This window comes from Motacilla alba, chromosome 21, assembly GCF_015832195.1.
Source record: "Motacilla alba alba isolate MOTALB_02 chromosome 21, Motacilla_alba_V1.0_pri, whole genome shotgun sequence".
Lineage (NCBI taxonomy): Eukaryota > Metazoa > Chordata > Aves > Passeriformes > Motacillidae > Motacilla > Motacilla alba.
Genome location: NC_052036.1, coordinates 3,240,789 through 3,258,229, shown reverse-complemented (window position 1 = coordinate 3,258,229; position 17,441 = coordinate 3,240,789). Strand labels below are relative to the sequence as shown.

General features: G+C 44.1%; 1 protein-coding gene across 5 annotated transcripts in view; it reads right to left on the bottom strand.

Moving 5' to 3' along the window:
- The window catches only part of PRDM16 (PR/SET domain 16), a 315,191-nt gene that overhangs the window by 136,464 nt on the left and 161,286 nt on the right, over window positions 1-17,441 (bottom strand). For all 5 annotated transcript variants that reach the window (XM_038160107.1, XM_038160110.1, XM_038160108.1 and 2 more), the window contains one exon: window positions 15,110-15,160. In XM_038160107.1, the coding sequence (XP_038016035.1) occupies window positions 15,110-15,160 (51 nt within the window). The remainder of the gene's footprint in view (window positions 1-15,109; window positions 15,161-17,441) is intronic.

Genomic DNA, 17,441 nt, shown 5'->3' with positions numbered 1-17,441 from the left:
ACAGTTGTTGTGGTGTAACCCCGGCCCTGCAGCCCGGGATCCCAGCCTCCCAGGAGGGTTAAGCTCTATTACTTCTGGTCCCTGACACTGCTAATGGCACTCTCTAACTAATTGCATTTCTATACCTCCATATACGGCCAGGCAACAAGTAAGCCCTTTAATCAAACAGCTTCATCTACTTCTAATTAATTCCATTTCTATGCCTTTTTAAGAGCACAGGAACATACAAAGATAGAGATGATGGAGCACGTTCCGTGCCCGGCTGCCGGCAGCTGCTCTGCTCAAGACGTGTCCCCACCTCACACCTCCCCTGCTATCGAAGCAGGACGGCCCCCATGGCAGGGAGAAATGATGCATCAGACTCCATCTTATCAGAAGGCTAATTAATTACTTAATTTTACTATATTATTCTATACTATGTTACATTATATCACTTTACATCTAAACTGGATCTGCCAAGCACACAACTGCCCAGAATCTCGTGACTGTCCCGACAGTCCCGACACACACACACACACTTGGCCCTGACAGGCCACGGAAACAAAACTCCATCACTCTGGGTAAACAATCTCCATATTGCATTCTGCTTTGGCACAAGCACTGGCACAGCAAATAACAAGAACTGTTTTTCCTTTCTCTGAGGTTCAGAGAATGTGAAACCCAGAAATATTCTTGGGAAGAATCGCGCCTTGCTTTTCTCTGTGAAGAGAAATGCGGCAACACCGTGTCCCACTTGCCTGGGCCCGCCTGGATTGGGTTTTGGACTTTTCTGCAGTTTGTTCTTTCAATAAATGAGAGTTCAGGCGAGGTGCTTGAGAGCCCAGAACCCTGTGCACACCCTGAGATCTTTTCCACCCACACAAATCACCTCCACCAAAGCCCACGAGTGGAATCATCTGGGATTCCCTCAGCGAGTTGCTCTGGCGTTTGCCACCGGCTTTAATCGCTTTTTGTTCCATCAGAACCAGCGCTGGCCTTGCCCTGCCGGTGCTGAGGGACGACTGTGGCATCAGCTGAGCAAACAGAGGGGGATGTTTGCACACCCAGACCCAGTGCAAAGCCTTCAAGCCGAGCTTTGAAGGAAATGCTGATTCCTCCCCGACAGTTACTCCTTTGATAAAACAGGTCGATGTAGCAGGAAAACCAAACCAAACAAAACAAAACAAAAAGAACCCAAACAAACCCACCCCCAAAAAAACCCAAAACAAAAAAAATCCCAAAAAACCCCAAAAATAAAAAAATTAAAATTCCCTCCTCTGGCTATTTAGGAAAGAGAACCTCATCTGCCAGGAGCTGCCTGTTGCAAAGGTATGTATGTACAAAAAGCACGATAAGTGGGTGCTGAGCAGCGAGGAGTGGCAATTATCAGTTGCACATATCATTAGAGTCTCTCAGCTTTTCAATGGCACGGAGCTCCCCACACCGTGTTTGCTGGGCCAGGTAAAAGGGGACTCTTAATACTGTGCAAATATGACTTACCAAAGGACTTTGCTTTCTCACCTATTCTCGGGCTTTTCAAATCGACATTATTAATTGGCGGCTTATCGGTAAGTGCTGTCTGGCAGTTAAAGGATGTTTCCACCCAGTGCAACGATACATAGAAACTCAGCAATGTCAGCTGCAAGGACAAAGAACTGCCATGTTGAAACAGAAAAATGCTTCGACACCTTCAATCTTCCTTAGAAAAGCACTGAGCATTCCTGCATTCACTTGCAGCTGTCATTCCATGTTCTATCATCCTTGTTTTAACTTTATACATTAATTCAGAACTCTGGCTTACTGCTGCAACTATTAGAACTTCTAGTTTTTCTCTTTCTTTTTCTCTTTCTTTCTTTCTTTCTTTCTTTCTTTCTTTCTTTCTTTCTTTCTTTCTTTCTTTCTTTCTTTCCTTCTTTCTCTCTCTCTTTTTCCTTCTTTCCTTCTTTCCCTCTTTCCTTCTTTTGTTCCTTCTCTTTCCTTCTTTCGCTCTCTCTTTCTCTTTTTCTCTCTCCCTTTCTCTTCTTTCTCTTTCTCTCCTTCTCTTTCTTTCTTTCTTTCTTTCTTTCTTTCTTTCTTTCTTTCTTTCTTTCTTTCTTTCTTTCTTTCTTTCTTTCTTTCTTTCTTTCTTTCTTTCTTTCTTTCTTTCTTTCTTTCTTTCTTTCTTTCTTTCTTTCTTTCTTTCTTTCTCTCTCTCTCTCTCTTTCTTTCTTTCTTTCTTTCTTTCTTTCTTTCTTTCTTTCTTTCTTTCTTTCTTTCTTTCTTTCTCTCTCTCTCTCTCTCTCTCTATCTCTCTTTCTTCCTCTCTCTTCCTTCCTTTTCCTCTGCTTTTCTGCTGTCCAATTGTGTACAACCACACATTTTAGAATCTGGTTTCCATGCTGGATAACTCAGCTCCTTTCAGCCCCTCAGATCACCTTGCTGCCCACCTGCCAGCTCTCCTGAGCACCAAATCCACTTGAAAACGGAGAAAAATGTTCGGCTGATAAGAAAAACTGAACACAAAGGGCACGACACTTCCCAGGCACCATTAAAGGAAGGCAAAAAGTGCCTAAAAGGAGGAGAAAAGCTTTCAGTGCCCCCAGCTCGCGGTTTCCCCGCGTGCTGGGGCCGCACACGTGCGGAATGAAAGGACACTGGGGCTCCTGCCTCCCTTCTCACTGATGAACAAGATAAACCCAGGAGCACCATGAAAACCCGAGTGCTGGGAGGGAGCCGGGCAGGCGATCCCATCCCGCTGCCCTCATTCTCATGCAGGATTGTGGAGATCCAGGCCGGCCCGGCAGGTATTTGTGTAAAGCTCTCCAGAGCCTGCAGGGACAGGTATTTTATCTCCTCCCCAGAGAGCCTGCTCAGCTCTCAGCTATTCCAGGGGCTCGTTTTTTCTCAGCATCCAACCCAAAGCTTGCTCCTGGGCTGGTTCCTCCTGGTCCCATTCTGTGCATGCCAGAGGTGAGCGACCCTAAATGCAGAATATGAATTTCAGCTGCTTCTTTTACAGTGTGACATTATCTTCAAGAAATTTTCCTCTACAAGTACAAAATCAGATTGAATTCATTTGTTTAAAGGACTTCTGTGCCACCACACCTTGCTGTTTTACAACAGCAGACCTGTGAAATGAGATGTTCAGCAGCTTTCTTCTTCTTCTTCTTCTTCTTCTTCTTCTTCTTCTTCTTCTTCTTCTTCTTCTTCTTCTTCTTCTTCTTCTTCTTCTTCTTCTTCTTTTCTTCTTCTTCTTCTTCTTCCTCTTTTTCTTCTTCCTCTTTTTCTTCTTCCTCTTCTTCTTCCTCTTTTTAATTTTTTTTTGAAGGAAGTGGTTATTCATTGATATTTAAAAAAGAAAGCAAACAAATATTTGATGTGCTGAAAGGGGGGAGCCCTGTACAAGCACAGAAAGCACAGGTGAGCTATTTTTTGGGAGTGAAAACAACCAGGGTGGGAAACGGGGCTGCTACTACTACTACTAATGGGGTAAATCCTGGCTGTGTAAATACAGAGAGGTTTGGTTGTCCTCAAACGGGAGAGAGAGGCACCAACCACATGGCTTTATAATTCAGAGTTTGACATCTTTAGGAATCGCAGAAAAAGAGCACAAAAACCCAAGACTGAGGGAAGAGCAGAGATACAGGAGGTCAGTGAGATCAGCAGTTTCTGTCCTACCCAGAGTCCAGCAGGTTTTCTGACTGACACTAAATATTAATTTAACCACAGAACTGAGAAATGTAGCTGGAAAAATCCTCTCTCCCTCTTAAAAGCCTAAAATCTGCTCCTTATGCCAATCAGTTTGTGGCTGTGTTTTGTGGAGACTCAATCCATGTAGATATGTTTTTAAAAAGTCTTTTTTCTTGAATTCTACTCCTCTGCAAGAAGCAAAACACACTCAAAACTTTGTCCAGCTCTAAAGGATTTCTGAACTATCAGAGAAAAAGCAAAACTCCATTCGTTTTTCTCATCATTTATGTGCATAAGCTTCCAACACTTCCAGGCTTTCCCTGGCGCTACAAACAGAACAGAGAAAATCCAACAAGCAAATCCATTCCTTGTGTATTTCCAGCCCAGTTACTCTGAGGAATTAGAAGAAATCTATGAAAGAAAACAATAAAAATAAAGTCATGTGCAAGGTTTTCATGGATGTTTTTCAGACCAAAGGGGTTCTGATGGATTTCAGAGATGCATCCAAGCTTCAGAGGGAGTTTCCAAACCAAACATGGCTGCAAACCTTCACATCCATCAGCTGCTCCTTTGCCAACCTTCCTATCATGGAGCAAAAAGGACCATTTAAAATCATCTCAGAATGTTATTCTTTCATGGCTGTTTTGCTCTCTACCACTTTGAAGTCACCAGAACACAAATATTCATGTTGCAAATGGTTAAAGCCTTGCTCTGGGTCCAGCAGTAATGTGGACATACACCAGGATTCAATAATAAATCTCATTTTTCTGACTTCATTGCTCTGAAAAAATCATCTATCAGCATAATAATAATTAAAATCTCCACGACTGACCATTAAGGCCTCTTTTCTTGGAATTAAATACTTTAAAAATGGATCATTAGGCTGTGTGAACAGCAGCTGGACATGAAGTGTTTTGTCTAAAGCCAACTCAGCTCCTGGATGAGGATGGGATTTGCTGGATGGTTGAATTTATATTTATATTAATATATCATCTATATCCATATCTTATCATATATATCTATATCTATATCTATATCTATATCCATCTATATTTATATCTATATATATCTATATCTCTGATATAGCAATGCCTTGGAAAACTAAACATGATTTAAGTCCCACATTTCCTACTCCAGGAGCACCCAGCTTGTACCTGGGTTTAGCAGGGGATGCTCTGGGCTTTGCAGGAAAGAGCAAAGGAGCTCATGGCGAGCAGCAGAGCTGGAATGGAGGGTGGGACACTCTCCCAATCCCAAGTTTTTCTTGGCAAAAGGACTGGCAAATCCAAACTGCCAGGAATAAATTGCTGTTGGAGCTCGAGGACATGTTCGAGTCATCAGCAGACACAGAGCCTGAGAGGAAGGATCTCACTCAGGGACAGCACAACCTCCTTAGGAAAAATTGCACATCCTCCCTACTTAGCATTGCAGGAAAGCAGGAAAATAACCTGTGGCATTCATTGACATTCTCTGAAAAATCCCTTCAGCCAAGATTTCTCTCCTGGGAAGCTGAGGATCCTCAGAGAAAAGGAAAACAATTCTTGTTTCATTTGCTTCTCCTGTGTTGTGCTGCTGTGGAATGTGTTTGGAGTTGTTTACCCACAGGTGATTGTTTCATTGGGTTCTGCTGGGAGTTTTTTCCACTCTTTGGCCAATCAGGGTCAGGCTGTGTCAGGGCTCTGGAAAGAGTCACGAGTTTTCATTATTATCTTTTTAGCCTTCTGTAAGTATCCTTTCTGTATTCTTATTATAGTATAGTATAGTATTCTTTAATATAATATAGTATTATAAAGTAATAAATCAGCCTTCAAGAACATGGAGTCGGATTCATCATTCCTCCCTGCCATGAGGATCCCTGCAAATACAATAATAACCCTCCAGGATTCTTCTGCTCCCAACAGGAATTTAGGAGAAGAAGAGACAGCCAGGCAGGAAAAAGGGATGAGGTCAGTGCAAGGGGCATCCCAAGGCCAGACAGAGCTCAGTGTCCAGCTGAGGGTGTTTTCTGGGGTGGATTTACAAGACAACCCCAGCCCCAGCACAGACATTTTCCAGGATTCACCTATTTTAAGATTCCCATGACAAGGAAATTATTAATCTCTATTTCGTGGCAGCAGGAGCTGAGCAAGAGACTGTTTGGATTGGCCAAGATAACTGGGAGAAAAGTCCAGCTTATTTCTGGGCCAGCACTGCAGAAAGAGGGAAAAAACTGAAGCGGGGATTAAGGCAAGAGATGAACAATGAAAGTCAAGACTTTCCTGGTTTTACATACAAATGTTAGTAATTGGAAGGGCAAACACTGAAAAAATTAAAATTCCTCTTGACTCATTTTTAAACTGAATATTTCAGGAAAGAAGAATCCAACACTGTCCTAAAAACTACCTTGAGGCAGCAGCACTGACACAAATTTCCAGAGTTTTCCCAGACTTTCTGTGAGGAAGAACCAACATTCTGGGGCAGAGGAGCTGAAGTTGAAGCCTGAAATTCCAGTGGAAACTCAGAGAAGCAATTCCTTTAGGAGCTGCAATTTATTCTTCCGGAACAGAAGGAATTATTGCACCAAGCAGGGGCTAAGATGTCCTGACAGCAGCAGTGCAGAACTATCTCTGCAGCAGTTATTAATGAGCTGGAAAAATGCTGGGTAGCAAATTCACCTCCCCTCCCCAAGGCCAGAATTCATGGCAACAAATCCCTACAATAATCAGCTAACTCCAGAAGATTAGGAGAGGGGAATGCCTCCAGATGACAGAAGATTTCTTAATTTCAGTTTACTTATCAGGTCACATTAAGCAGGAGGAAAATTTCCTCTGAAGTTTATAAGTTAGTTTCTAAGCTATTCCACAGCTTTTGGTATTTCTGGTCTATATGCTGTGCTACAGTCTAAAATAAGGAGGGGGGGAAAAGCAATAAAAAAAAAGAATTACTTGAGTTAGCCAAGAAAGGATTTAAGCACTTAATTTAGACTCCTCCTGCTGCAACTATTATTATTCTATCTATATTTTAATATATATTTGTATACATGTTTACAGAGCTGAAATTTCCAGAGGGAAGGCACCACTGAACATCACAGAGGAGCTGACTTCTGGTGATTACTTCTTTTTATTTTTCTCCCCAAACTGTCCCGTGAAAAATAAACTTGGTTGGGTTGTTTTATATTTTCCAGAACATGTATTTTAACATCTCAGAGAAATCTTGTAGAGTCTAAAATCAAAATACATCAATATGTGTTGGTGTCCCACAGGGAGAACAGCCCCACCACCACTGCTCTGTAGAACCTTGATTTATTTCTAGAACAAAATATGAAAAAAACCCTGAAACAAAAAGCATTTCTTTGGTTTTGTTACATTATATATATTTATATTTAATTATTTGTTGTGATGCACTAGATTCTCTGCGTTCTGGCTTTCATTTTCACAGCAGCACCATTGGGGCTAGACCCAACTTCAAGTGCCTCTGGTGTTCCTCACCCCCACCCTCCCCTTTCCTCCCTCCCCAGCTGCTGTCCAGCTTTTCCTGCTCATCCAGGGAGCTCCAAGAGGCTCCTGCCTGACCCAAATTCTCCATCCAGTGGGATTAACCCAATCCTGCACACCCCTCAGCATCCCAGGGGACCTTCATGGAACCATCTGCCTTCTCTAAGGTATGGAACCACACAATAAAACCCAATTCCAGACTCCCCAGTGGAACAGGAGCCTGTCCTGGGAGAGATCCCACCTCCCACACTGAGGATCTTCCCCTGTTCCACAGAAAAACCTGGAGCTGGCCCAGGGCAGCTCCCTCCTCTGCTGCTGCATCAGCTCCCAGCCCACCCCAGAGGTGGTTCTGCATCCAGAGCTGGTTCCAGGAGCTGATTCCAGCAAAACCCTGGTGGCACACTCAGCCCAGCATCCCAGGAGGAGCTGCAGGGCAGAGGGAGGGGAGGGGGCTCTGTGTGTGTGTGTGTGTGTGTGTTACCTTCCAAGTTAGCACACAGCCCCCAAATCCCACAGGCTATCATTCCAAAATTTGTGATGTTTTGTCTACTCTGGTGATTTAAGGTTTGTCAGAAAATGTCAGAAAGGCCACGGGGCCAAGGGCTTCCTGATGACTGAGGATTTTCTTTCACATGACCTTCCTGAAGTTGATTTTGGGCTCCAGACAGTGCTGCCTTCAGCTCTGACAGGGGCCGGCTGGCAGCAGATTCATGGGGATCTCTGGGGCATTCTGGCATTTTCAAACTGAGCTGGGGCTGTAATGCCTCCTAATCATCCAGAATATTGTTTCACTGGCGGGGTGGAAATGCCAGCCCCTCACTTTGGTTAGCAGGGAAATTAGCCTGGGCTCCTGATGCAAACAATTAAAAACACATCGGATGCGAGTGGATAAGCAGCAACCTTGAGTGTTGGCATTTCGTGTGTGATAGTGCACGTGGCTTCTAGCAGGGGAGCACTGAAATGAATTTTATAGACCCAGAGAGAAAGGGAGGATTGGGAGAGAAGTGTTAAAAATGTTAATTTGTGATCAAACTGTTCATGTGTGTTCAAAATCTTAATTTGTGTTCAAACTGTTAATTTGTGTTCAAACTCTTAATTTGTGTTCAAACTGTTAATTTGTGTTCAAACTGTTAAGTTGTGTTCAAACTCTTAATTTGTGTTCAAACTCTTAATTTGTGTTAAAACTGTTGTGTTCAAACTGTTAAGTTGTGTTCAAACTCTTAATTTGTGTTAAAACTCTTAATTTGTGTTAAAACTGTTGTGTTCAAACTGTTGTGTTCAAACTCTTAATTTGTGTTCAAACTGTTAAATGTGTGATCGTTCCCACAAACCCCAAGCAAAGGGAGCAGGGACCAGCACGGGAGGGTTTTACATTATTTAGGAAACTCTTGGTTATAAAAAAAAATGTTTATGAATCTCGAATTTGCATGTGTTATTAGCATAACTGATCACTCAGCCAAAATGTCTTAATGAGTCTTTGTGCCCTAATCACAGAGCCATGGATTGCTTTGGGTTGGACCTTAAAGATCATCCCATTCCACCCCATTCCATGGGCAGGGACACCTTCCACTGTCCCAGCCTGCTCCAAGCCCTGTCCAGCCTGGCCTTGGGCACTGCCAGGGATCCAGGGGCAGCCACAACTGCTCTGGGCACCCTGTGCCAGGGCATCCCCACCCTCCCAGGGAAGGATTCTAAATCATTTATTCTGCCAAGGCAGCAGCCACCTGTCTCCTCACCACCACAGAAATGCAGTTTTTAACTCAAATCCAGCCCAAAGCCTGCGTGTGTGTGCGCTTGGGATGCATCAAGATGGCAAAGTGACTTCTCCTAAACCTGCCTGGAGTTCAGGGACACTTTTATCTGAGGGGATGCTGCTCACTGCAGCCGTGTGTCACCTGGGCCGTGTGTGGGAGCAGCTCAGCAGCACGTTTTGGACACCTCCTGAGCCCCAGCAATGCAGGGGAATCAGGCACAGGTTATAAATCAGTGCTGGGGAACAGCTCAACATCGCAGCTCTGGGGTTTGCACTGGATGGAGGAGGAGAAGAACCAGCTTAACTCACAAGAAGATCTTTAGAACAGCATGAGGTGCTCTCACCATACCCAGAATCCACATTATTTGCCAGGGAGAAGTGGGGAATTGCCATTAACCACTTCAAGGCCTGCAGGTGTGGGAGCCCTGGGACAGCCCCTGCTCTGCCCTGCACCGTGCCTGTGCCTGGGGCTGCCTCAGCACTCTGCAGCTATGGAGAGAGCAAACTTAACCACTGCCAGTCCTCTTAACTTGGCCTGATTTATGGGCTCAAAACCCCCCGAGATCCCTTCACGGAGCCATTTCTCATACCCACACTCACTGAACAACCCAGCCCAAACATCTGTATCACAGAAATTCAACATACAATGTTATTCCTGCAAAATAATTTAACCATCACTTTCTTTGCCGACTTTCCCGTGCCAGCCTTACACCTTTTTTTTTTTTTTTTTACTTTACATGCTTCATTTCAGCAAAATCAAGGATGCAAACTTCTTAGAAGTACTTAGTTTCCATGGAAACCTAAGCTGACCGCAACATTATTGTTCTCAAGAGGGAACTGACTTTACTATATGTTCATTCACTGAATTAATGGACTCCTGGTTCTTTTATTAGCAGCTCTCTAACAATAGAAAGAGAGAAATGTTATAAAAAAGACTCTCAGACAACTGTCCACTCTTTTGTCCAGGGCTTATTGGAATGACGCAAGTCTATTCAGGAAAAGATTATAAAAATCAACTCAAAGCTGCCTGTGTTTGTGGCTGCTAAATATACCTTTATTTCATAAAGATACAACCTATAAAACAAGCAAATTAAAGCTCTTTTTAAAGTAGTAACTGTAAAGCAGCAGCCCTGGAGAAATGGGGCTTTAGCTCCCAAATCTGGGATTGTTGCCCCCTCCCACGGGGTTATGGAGCATCTTTAACCCCCAATTCTGTGGCAATTCTCAGCCAGGATGAGGATGGTGCACAAACTGGAGGGGGGTGATTCCTCAATACACAGAAAAGTGAAGGAAACTCAGTGAAATCTGTGGGAAAGCCTCACTGAGAGTTTGAAAACACCTTCCACGAGCTGGGGATAATATGATAATATATCTCTGTAAAGTGCAGAAATGGAATTTGTGCTGCAAAGGCAGCAACTCAGAGCAGGCCGGGTTCAAATCTGCAATTTGAAAAATTACAAATTTGAGTTCAAACCTGCACTTTGAAATATTGCAAATGTAGGTTCAAATCTGCAATTTTTCAAATTGCAGATCCGGGTTCAAATCTGCAATTTCAAACATTTCAAATCCGAGTTCATATCTGCAATTTGAAAAATTGCAAATCTGGGTTCATCTCTGCAATTTGGAACACTTCAAATCCGAGTTCATCTCTGCAATTTGAGACATTTCAAATCCGAGTTCATCTCTGCAATTTCAAACATTTCAAATCCAAGTTCATACCTGCAATTTGAAAAATTGCAAATCCGGGTTCAAATCTGCACTTTGAGACATTTCAAACCCGAGTTCATCTCTGCAATTTGAGACATTTCAAATCCGAGTTCAAATCTGCAATTTGCTCTCACAAGGCTCAGGCCTGGGGGGTTTGTCCTGCCCAGTAATTGCTGCACAAAAGACAGTGAGCAGCTCCCTTGCTCTTCCCTAACTGCCTTCCTGAGTGCTTATTGAAGTCTGATTTCTTACTCCTCTGGGTCATCATTCATCAGCCCCCAGATCCCACCGGGAGAGCCCAGCCAGACCTCTCCACATCCCTCCTTGCCAGAGGCCATTCCTGACGGCCCCGTGATATAGAAAATGTCTTCACAGCGACCCGGCGGGACGGGCCGCGGCCATAATACCCAAATAATCATTTGGCAAATTATCATAATTATCAATCAATCATCCCCGTGTGAACAATGTGCTCCTGAAGTATCAGATGGTTCCTGTGACCTGTAGCATTTTGGATATAATAATAAACCCGGGGAGATTTATGGCCCCATCCCGCTCGTCGCATCTGCAGCGGCAAAACGCTCGTCGGGGTTTTGCTTTTGCTTTGGAGCTGAAAGATTTCCCCACACCTGGCTTTCGTGTTTGCTCCTTGATGCTTTTTTAAAAGGCCAAAATTTCTGGTCACACCCAGCTTTCTAAAATTCGCTTTATTTTAAAAAATAAATCCGTGTGATTTGCGAGCGCAGAATAACCGTGCTGCTTAAATTGCTTTTACTCCACAGCCTCATCAGCGTTATATTTACAGCTTCTAGTACTTGGCAATGTAGGAATGAGGCCAGCCAGAGGAGGGGGGAAAATTGGTTTTGTCTTCAGTTTTTGTTGTGTTTTGCACAATACCAGATTGAATCCAACCCTTTTGAAGCCGATAGCATCTCCCGCTCCCCGCGCAGCACATTCTTGTTAATGGATAAATTCAAGCTCTCCAGAAAGTCAAAGAATAAATTTAAAGCCTTTTGCCAAATGCCTATCCTATTGGATTTTGATAAGACGGCTATTGAGCTTTAATAATGTCTTCTATCCTTTTTCAGCTGGCCCTTAACATGTCTCTTTATTTGTCCCTAAAGCCTCTTCAGCGATGCCTTTTTATTACAAGTCTCTCAGCTTGCTCTCAGGGGAGACAGGGTCGACAAGAGTGATAGATAGATAACTCTATAGATTATCTCCCACAGATGTTTTCTCTCCAGTAGCCCCTCAGGCTATTCCCTCTAAGTAAACAGAAACTAAATAGAGAGTCTACTGAAGAGAGAAGTCCCTGAGGTCCCTTGTCACCACGGTCAGAAAAACAGCCCAGCCTGGGGAGGTTGGCTGGGAGCTCTGCACACACAGAGAATCCTTCCCCAGCATTCTGGAACCCTCATCCAAAGTGACCCTTGGAGGGGAGAGAAATGCATCTACTTGGGGGAAAAAACAGGAAAAAAAAAAGGTGGTGTGCAATGGGCACAGGCCTTGCTTCCTGCTGGAGGAAGTGGAAATGTTTCAGCTCAAAGTTAAAGCAAAATGACAACGGGGACGGTGACAATGACAACAAGGTGTTTGCTCACTTTATTAAATGCTTGGAAAATTCAGAGGGAGAGGACACTGAGCTGCTTTCTAAGCAAAATAAACAGAGTGCAGGAATATGGGCTGGGAAAAAGCCATTTGGGAGCAGGGGACAATAAACCTCCAGGTATTACTCGTGTTTTTGTCTCTGAGTGTCCTCATTCAGGTCACTAAAATAGGTAAAATAAGTGACTTTTCAGTTTTAATGTTGCTTCCAGCACTGATGATTTAAAATTAAACAAACAAGATGAGGAGCTCGTGTGTATTTGTCTAAGTTAAACTAAATATCAGCCAGCAAAGGTGAGACAAGGAAAGCTCGTTAGGTATACACCACATTTCAATCCATGGAGCAGCACAGAAATAACAAATGATCCTGGATATGGGTCCTTCAATGACATTGAATTAGTCCTGTCAGACAACCACTAACAAAGAAATCAGCTTTGTGGTGTTAGTGGTCCCAGCAGAAATAACAGAAACATGAACTGAAAAATACTGGATACGGTGAGAAATACTTATTCTTTGTGCTCCAAGCCAAAAAAAAAAAAAAAAAAAAAACCCAAAAAAACACCAACCTGTTTTTATGCTATTACAAAACAGGCTCTGCTGTGCAGCAAGACCTTTCTCTGCCTTTCAGTTCATTAAAGTTATGTAAAAGAGTGCTTTTTTCCTGGGAGCTTAAGAGCAGAGATAGTTCTGGGGTCAGTTTTAAGCAGGGGTTGCTTCATGCACATCTCCCTACACCTCTCACTGCCATCACCTTCCCCTCCCTGCTTTTTCCTGGTTTTAAAGGTTTTTCTCTGCATTTTAGATTTTTTTTTTCTCTTTCTAGTCCTTGTTAGTGCCCAATTCTGAACCTGTGATGCAGCAGTCAAAAGAGCCACTGAAATTATGGTCTCTGCAGCTCCGATTTCCTCCCCTCCCAGTTTAAATCAGGCCACCCACTCCAGTTACATTTGTCTTCAGTCACCTTCTCACCACCAACTCATCTCTGAAGGAATAGGAATAAATTGGAGTCAAATCTCAACCATTGTGTCTTCAGGGATATGACAACTGAATGATTTAGAGAGGCTGGAAAAGGAAATCTGCTCCCGAGAGGGTTTTGTGCCACTGGAGCCAAATGCCAGAGTGCTACTTCCAAACAATTGAGAGATCCTACAAAAATTGTCCAGAGTGATTTCTCATTCTTTAGTTTTCATTTTCTCCTGACTGAAAAGCTGTCTCACAGTAGTCTTTTCACAAGCCATAAAGTTTAGACTTGAACTCTTTACCTTACTGCTCTGACCTCCTTTACCCCAGCTGTAAAACCCTACTGCCCATCCTTCAATAAATTTATCACCTCATAAACTCCCACTAGTGCTCCTCTACAATGCATTTAAAAGACACAAGTGGAAGGCCAGGCCTTCCCCCCTTGTCAAATATCACAATTGTCCAGTTTTATACCTGCTGCACAGGGAAATATTTAAGCACATGGCATTTTTCAAAGACCTGCAGTTTTTGTAGCAATCCCCCTTGAAATAAAAGCACAAAGTTTAAATACAAGCCCATGGATTGAACATATAAAACTGCCAATCTTGTGTTTCCCTGTTTCACACAACTCCTGCTCTCTTTGGGGTACTGCAATCCTGGAGGTGGGGATGGAGAGTTCGTTTGTGATATCATAATTAAACTGAATAAGAATTAGCTGAGCCATGGAGAATTCCCTCCATCCTTGTGGGAGCTGCGTGGGCATAATGAGAACCTGCCACCTTGTCACCACGTCTGTCCAGACAAAGGGATCCCACAGAGGCAGGGACAGACACCCCATGAGTTATGGAGGTGCCCAAGGTAAAAAGTTCAGCCCTATTGCCACAGGGCCCTGGCGAGGTCACGGCATGCTCAGAGGATGCTTCCTCTTGGGAGCCTTGGAAATAAAACCTGATTTTTTATTTTTTAACATGGTAAGAACAGAACAGGCCATACTGGACATGTGTCTAAATCCCTTTTCCCAGCCTGACTCTGGGGCCTGGCAAGGATTGCATTTCACTCTCTTTGGCAGAGGGAAGCAAGGGATTCCTTTTAGTTTCGAGAGTGGAGAAGCAGCACGGCCTGAAGGATGAGCAGCAATGCTGGCAAGGGCCAGCCCCAGAGATCTCCCACTCCCAAAAGCTTCACAAACAGGACTGTGAACATCCTCTGTAAGACAACTGCACCTAAAAGGAGTCACGGCCAGCTCCTTCTTTCAGAAAGGACGCACAAGCTACGGCCATCCAGAGGCTCTAATCAAACCCGACTGGCAAAGCTTTAATCGGCAAAGCTGTCGACCAACAGATCCACATGCAGCAAAACCTCGTTGCAGTGCTTCTGAGGGTAGCCCCAACCCAAACAGCAGCCTGGCTCCCCAAATGTGTCATGCTGAGGCTGCCTCCCAGCTGCAGTGGAGCCCAGTGCAGCCGGGCTGAGCGTGGAACATATTTTCACTGCTCCAGCTGGAGCCCCACGGTGTGATGAGAAGCACCACTAATGCATCACATGGGCTGAATTTTTATCCTTTCACAGACCTGCTCCTTTTCCCTTGGACTTCACGTCAGCCACATTTGATGCTGAAGTGACCTCCAAAAATTTAGCACTTTTAACAAAGGACCAACATTTTCTTTTACTGGAAAAGAGGTAAATGAGGTTTTTTGCTTTGGCCCATCAGCTGTTTGTGTTGTAGCTGAATCAAGAACACCTCAAACTATTATTTTCTCTTTCATAATGACTGGAATCACAGAAAGACAGGAAAATACGCCAACAGAACCGCAACACTTAATCCAAAAAAGCAACAGCAAACACTGGAAAACTTTTACGACGTTATTGCCATCAACACCTCGGTTCAAAAGTGAGGGAAAAGTGTCCAGGTGCATTTCCAAGCCAGGGAATAAAACAACTCCCAGAAGACTGAGCCATGTCCTACCTTTTTTATATTGCCCTCCTGGGGGGTCACCTCAGGATCAGTCAGTATTTGCTGAGGAAAAAACAGAATAGAAACAAAATTCAGTTGTGTTGCAGCTAAGAATGTTAAAAAATAATAGAGATTCATATTGCTGCTGTTAGGATGATGAGGGGGACAATGAATAAATATCATATTATTGATAATAGTGGCCAAAACTCGCAACTGCACCCAGATGTTTGGGGAAGTTCGATGGAGGGTTTTCAGCACAACTGTAATTTAGATTTTAATATGTATATACATAAAAACAACAAACAAAAAACAAGCAAAAACAAACAAACAAAAACAAAAAAATAGAATAATTTTTATTTATTTATTTATTTTACATATTTTTGTTCTGTTGTACACTCGCTAGGGAAAGTAAACTGTCTGTGGCACACTGATTAGTGGAATGGGACCACAATTTTTCTCTATTGACTTAGGGAGCTAGTCCTGCAGAATATACTAAATATAACAGTGCAGTGATAATATTTGCATTTGCATAGTTGAGCTATGTGTATTAAAAAATATTAGATATATATACATATTAATGTTTTCTGTCACTTCTGTGAATAATTCCCTTAGCTTTGGCAGACAAGGATGGGTGTGGACAGCATGGGCACCAAGGGAACAGGCACCTCCAGGATTTCCAGGACTGAGTCCCTCTGGAGCAGATCCCGGGATGCTCCGGCCCCCCAGCGCTCTTTAATTCCCCCTCCAGCTGAGGTGTGGTGGAACAAGTCATTAAATCGCTGCTGTGCTCCCCCTCAGATTAGCTCCAGGTCAGCGGGCATTCAGGGAGGTCAAGTACCTCAACCCTGCATCCCCCTGGATCTCACTCCAGGGTAAACACGCCGGGAAAGGACCTGATCCAGCCGGGAATTCCATCGGCTCCCGGAGCTCCAGGGGATCTGGGGTGGATGAGGCCAAACAGACACCCAAGGACAGGGGTGCTCGGGGTGCTTGGGGCTCCCAGAGATGGGAGAGGTGATTTGGCTGCCAAAAAGCAGGAAAAACCTCCAGGAAGAGAGATGAATGTGGAAGGAAATGCAGGTTAAAATGGGGAAGGGAAGTTCAGGGAAGAGAAGTTCAGGGAAGTTCAGGGAAGAGAAGTTCAGGGAAGAGAAGTTCAGGGAAGTTCAGGGAAGAGAAGTTCAGGGAAGTTCAGAGAAGCTCAGGGAAATTCAGGGAAGGAGATCGAAGGAGAGGGAGAGGAGAGGAGAGGAGAGGAGAGGAGAGGAGAGGAGAGGAGAGGAGAGGAGAGGAGAGGAGAGGAGGAGGAGAGGAGAGGAGAGGAGAGGAGAGGAGAGGAGAGGAGAGGAGAGGAGAGGAGAGGAGAGGAGAGGAGAGGAGAGGAGAGGAGAGGAGAGGAGAGGAGAGGAGAGGAGAGGAGAGGAGAACAGGCTCCGTTGCCTTTCAGCAGCTGAGAGTTTGGCAGGAAGCTCCGGGCCCGCTTTGGCCATGCCCATGTGAGATCGACTGATTTACAAATTTCCAACCTGCTGCCAAATCTCCAGCTCAGCTGCACTAACAAGGGGCTGTGTTTCCATGGGAAGAACCCCAAACCATTCCGTGCTTTACACCAGCTCTAATGGACGTTGAAACTGCGGTTTCCAAAGTAGCTGAGAGCAAATAGGATCAAGAGGCAAATCCCAGAGCCATAAAATTCTGTGTTCCTACCCTGGAACACCCTGACATCCCCGTGAATGACTGGAGTCCAACATCCATCCCACCTGTCCTAGATGTCACCGAGCTTCCAGGGAGTGCTGACTGCTCCCAGTGCGCTCACCAGGAACCAGCAATCCCCCAAAACTTTGGAGAATTAGGCCATCAAACTTTCAGAGCTGAAACAGAAATGCAAAACGACTCCAAAACATCCACGGGGATGAAGCTGCCTCCAAATGAAGATGCTTCCCTGTAATTATTATTGCAAAAAGCCTTTGGATACAATCAGAGAAGTGTGTGCAGTCAGAGTGTGTAATCCCCCCGTCCAGCAGCACCATAAACGTGGAGGGGAAAGAAAACTCCAATGAAGTGCAAATTGGGCTGTGGTGGAGCCCTGTATAAACAGGCTTAAGAGTCAGGAATTCCTGAGTCGGAATGGAGATGCCAACACAAGCTTCCTTTTGTTGGTTTGGACAGAGCTGTGCTCAAGGGGCAAGTTCCTCCTCTCAAACCTTTTTTTTTTTTTTTTCTTTTTCAATTCATAGCAGACCCTGAATTTCAAAGTTCTTAGAGAACAGAATTTCTGTGAAAATATTTCATCCATGTTCAAAAATGGTGGTTTTGCAGAAAATCCTCTGTAGGGTCTTGCTGC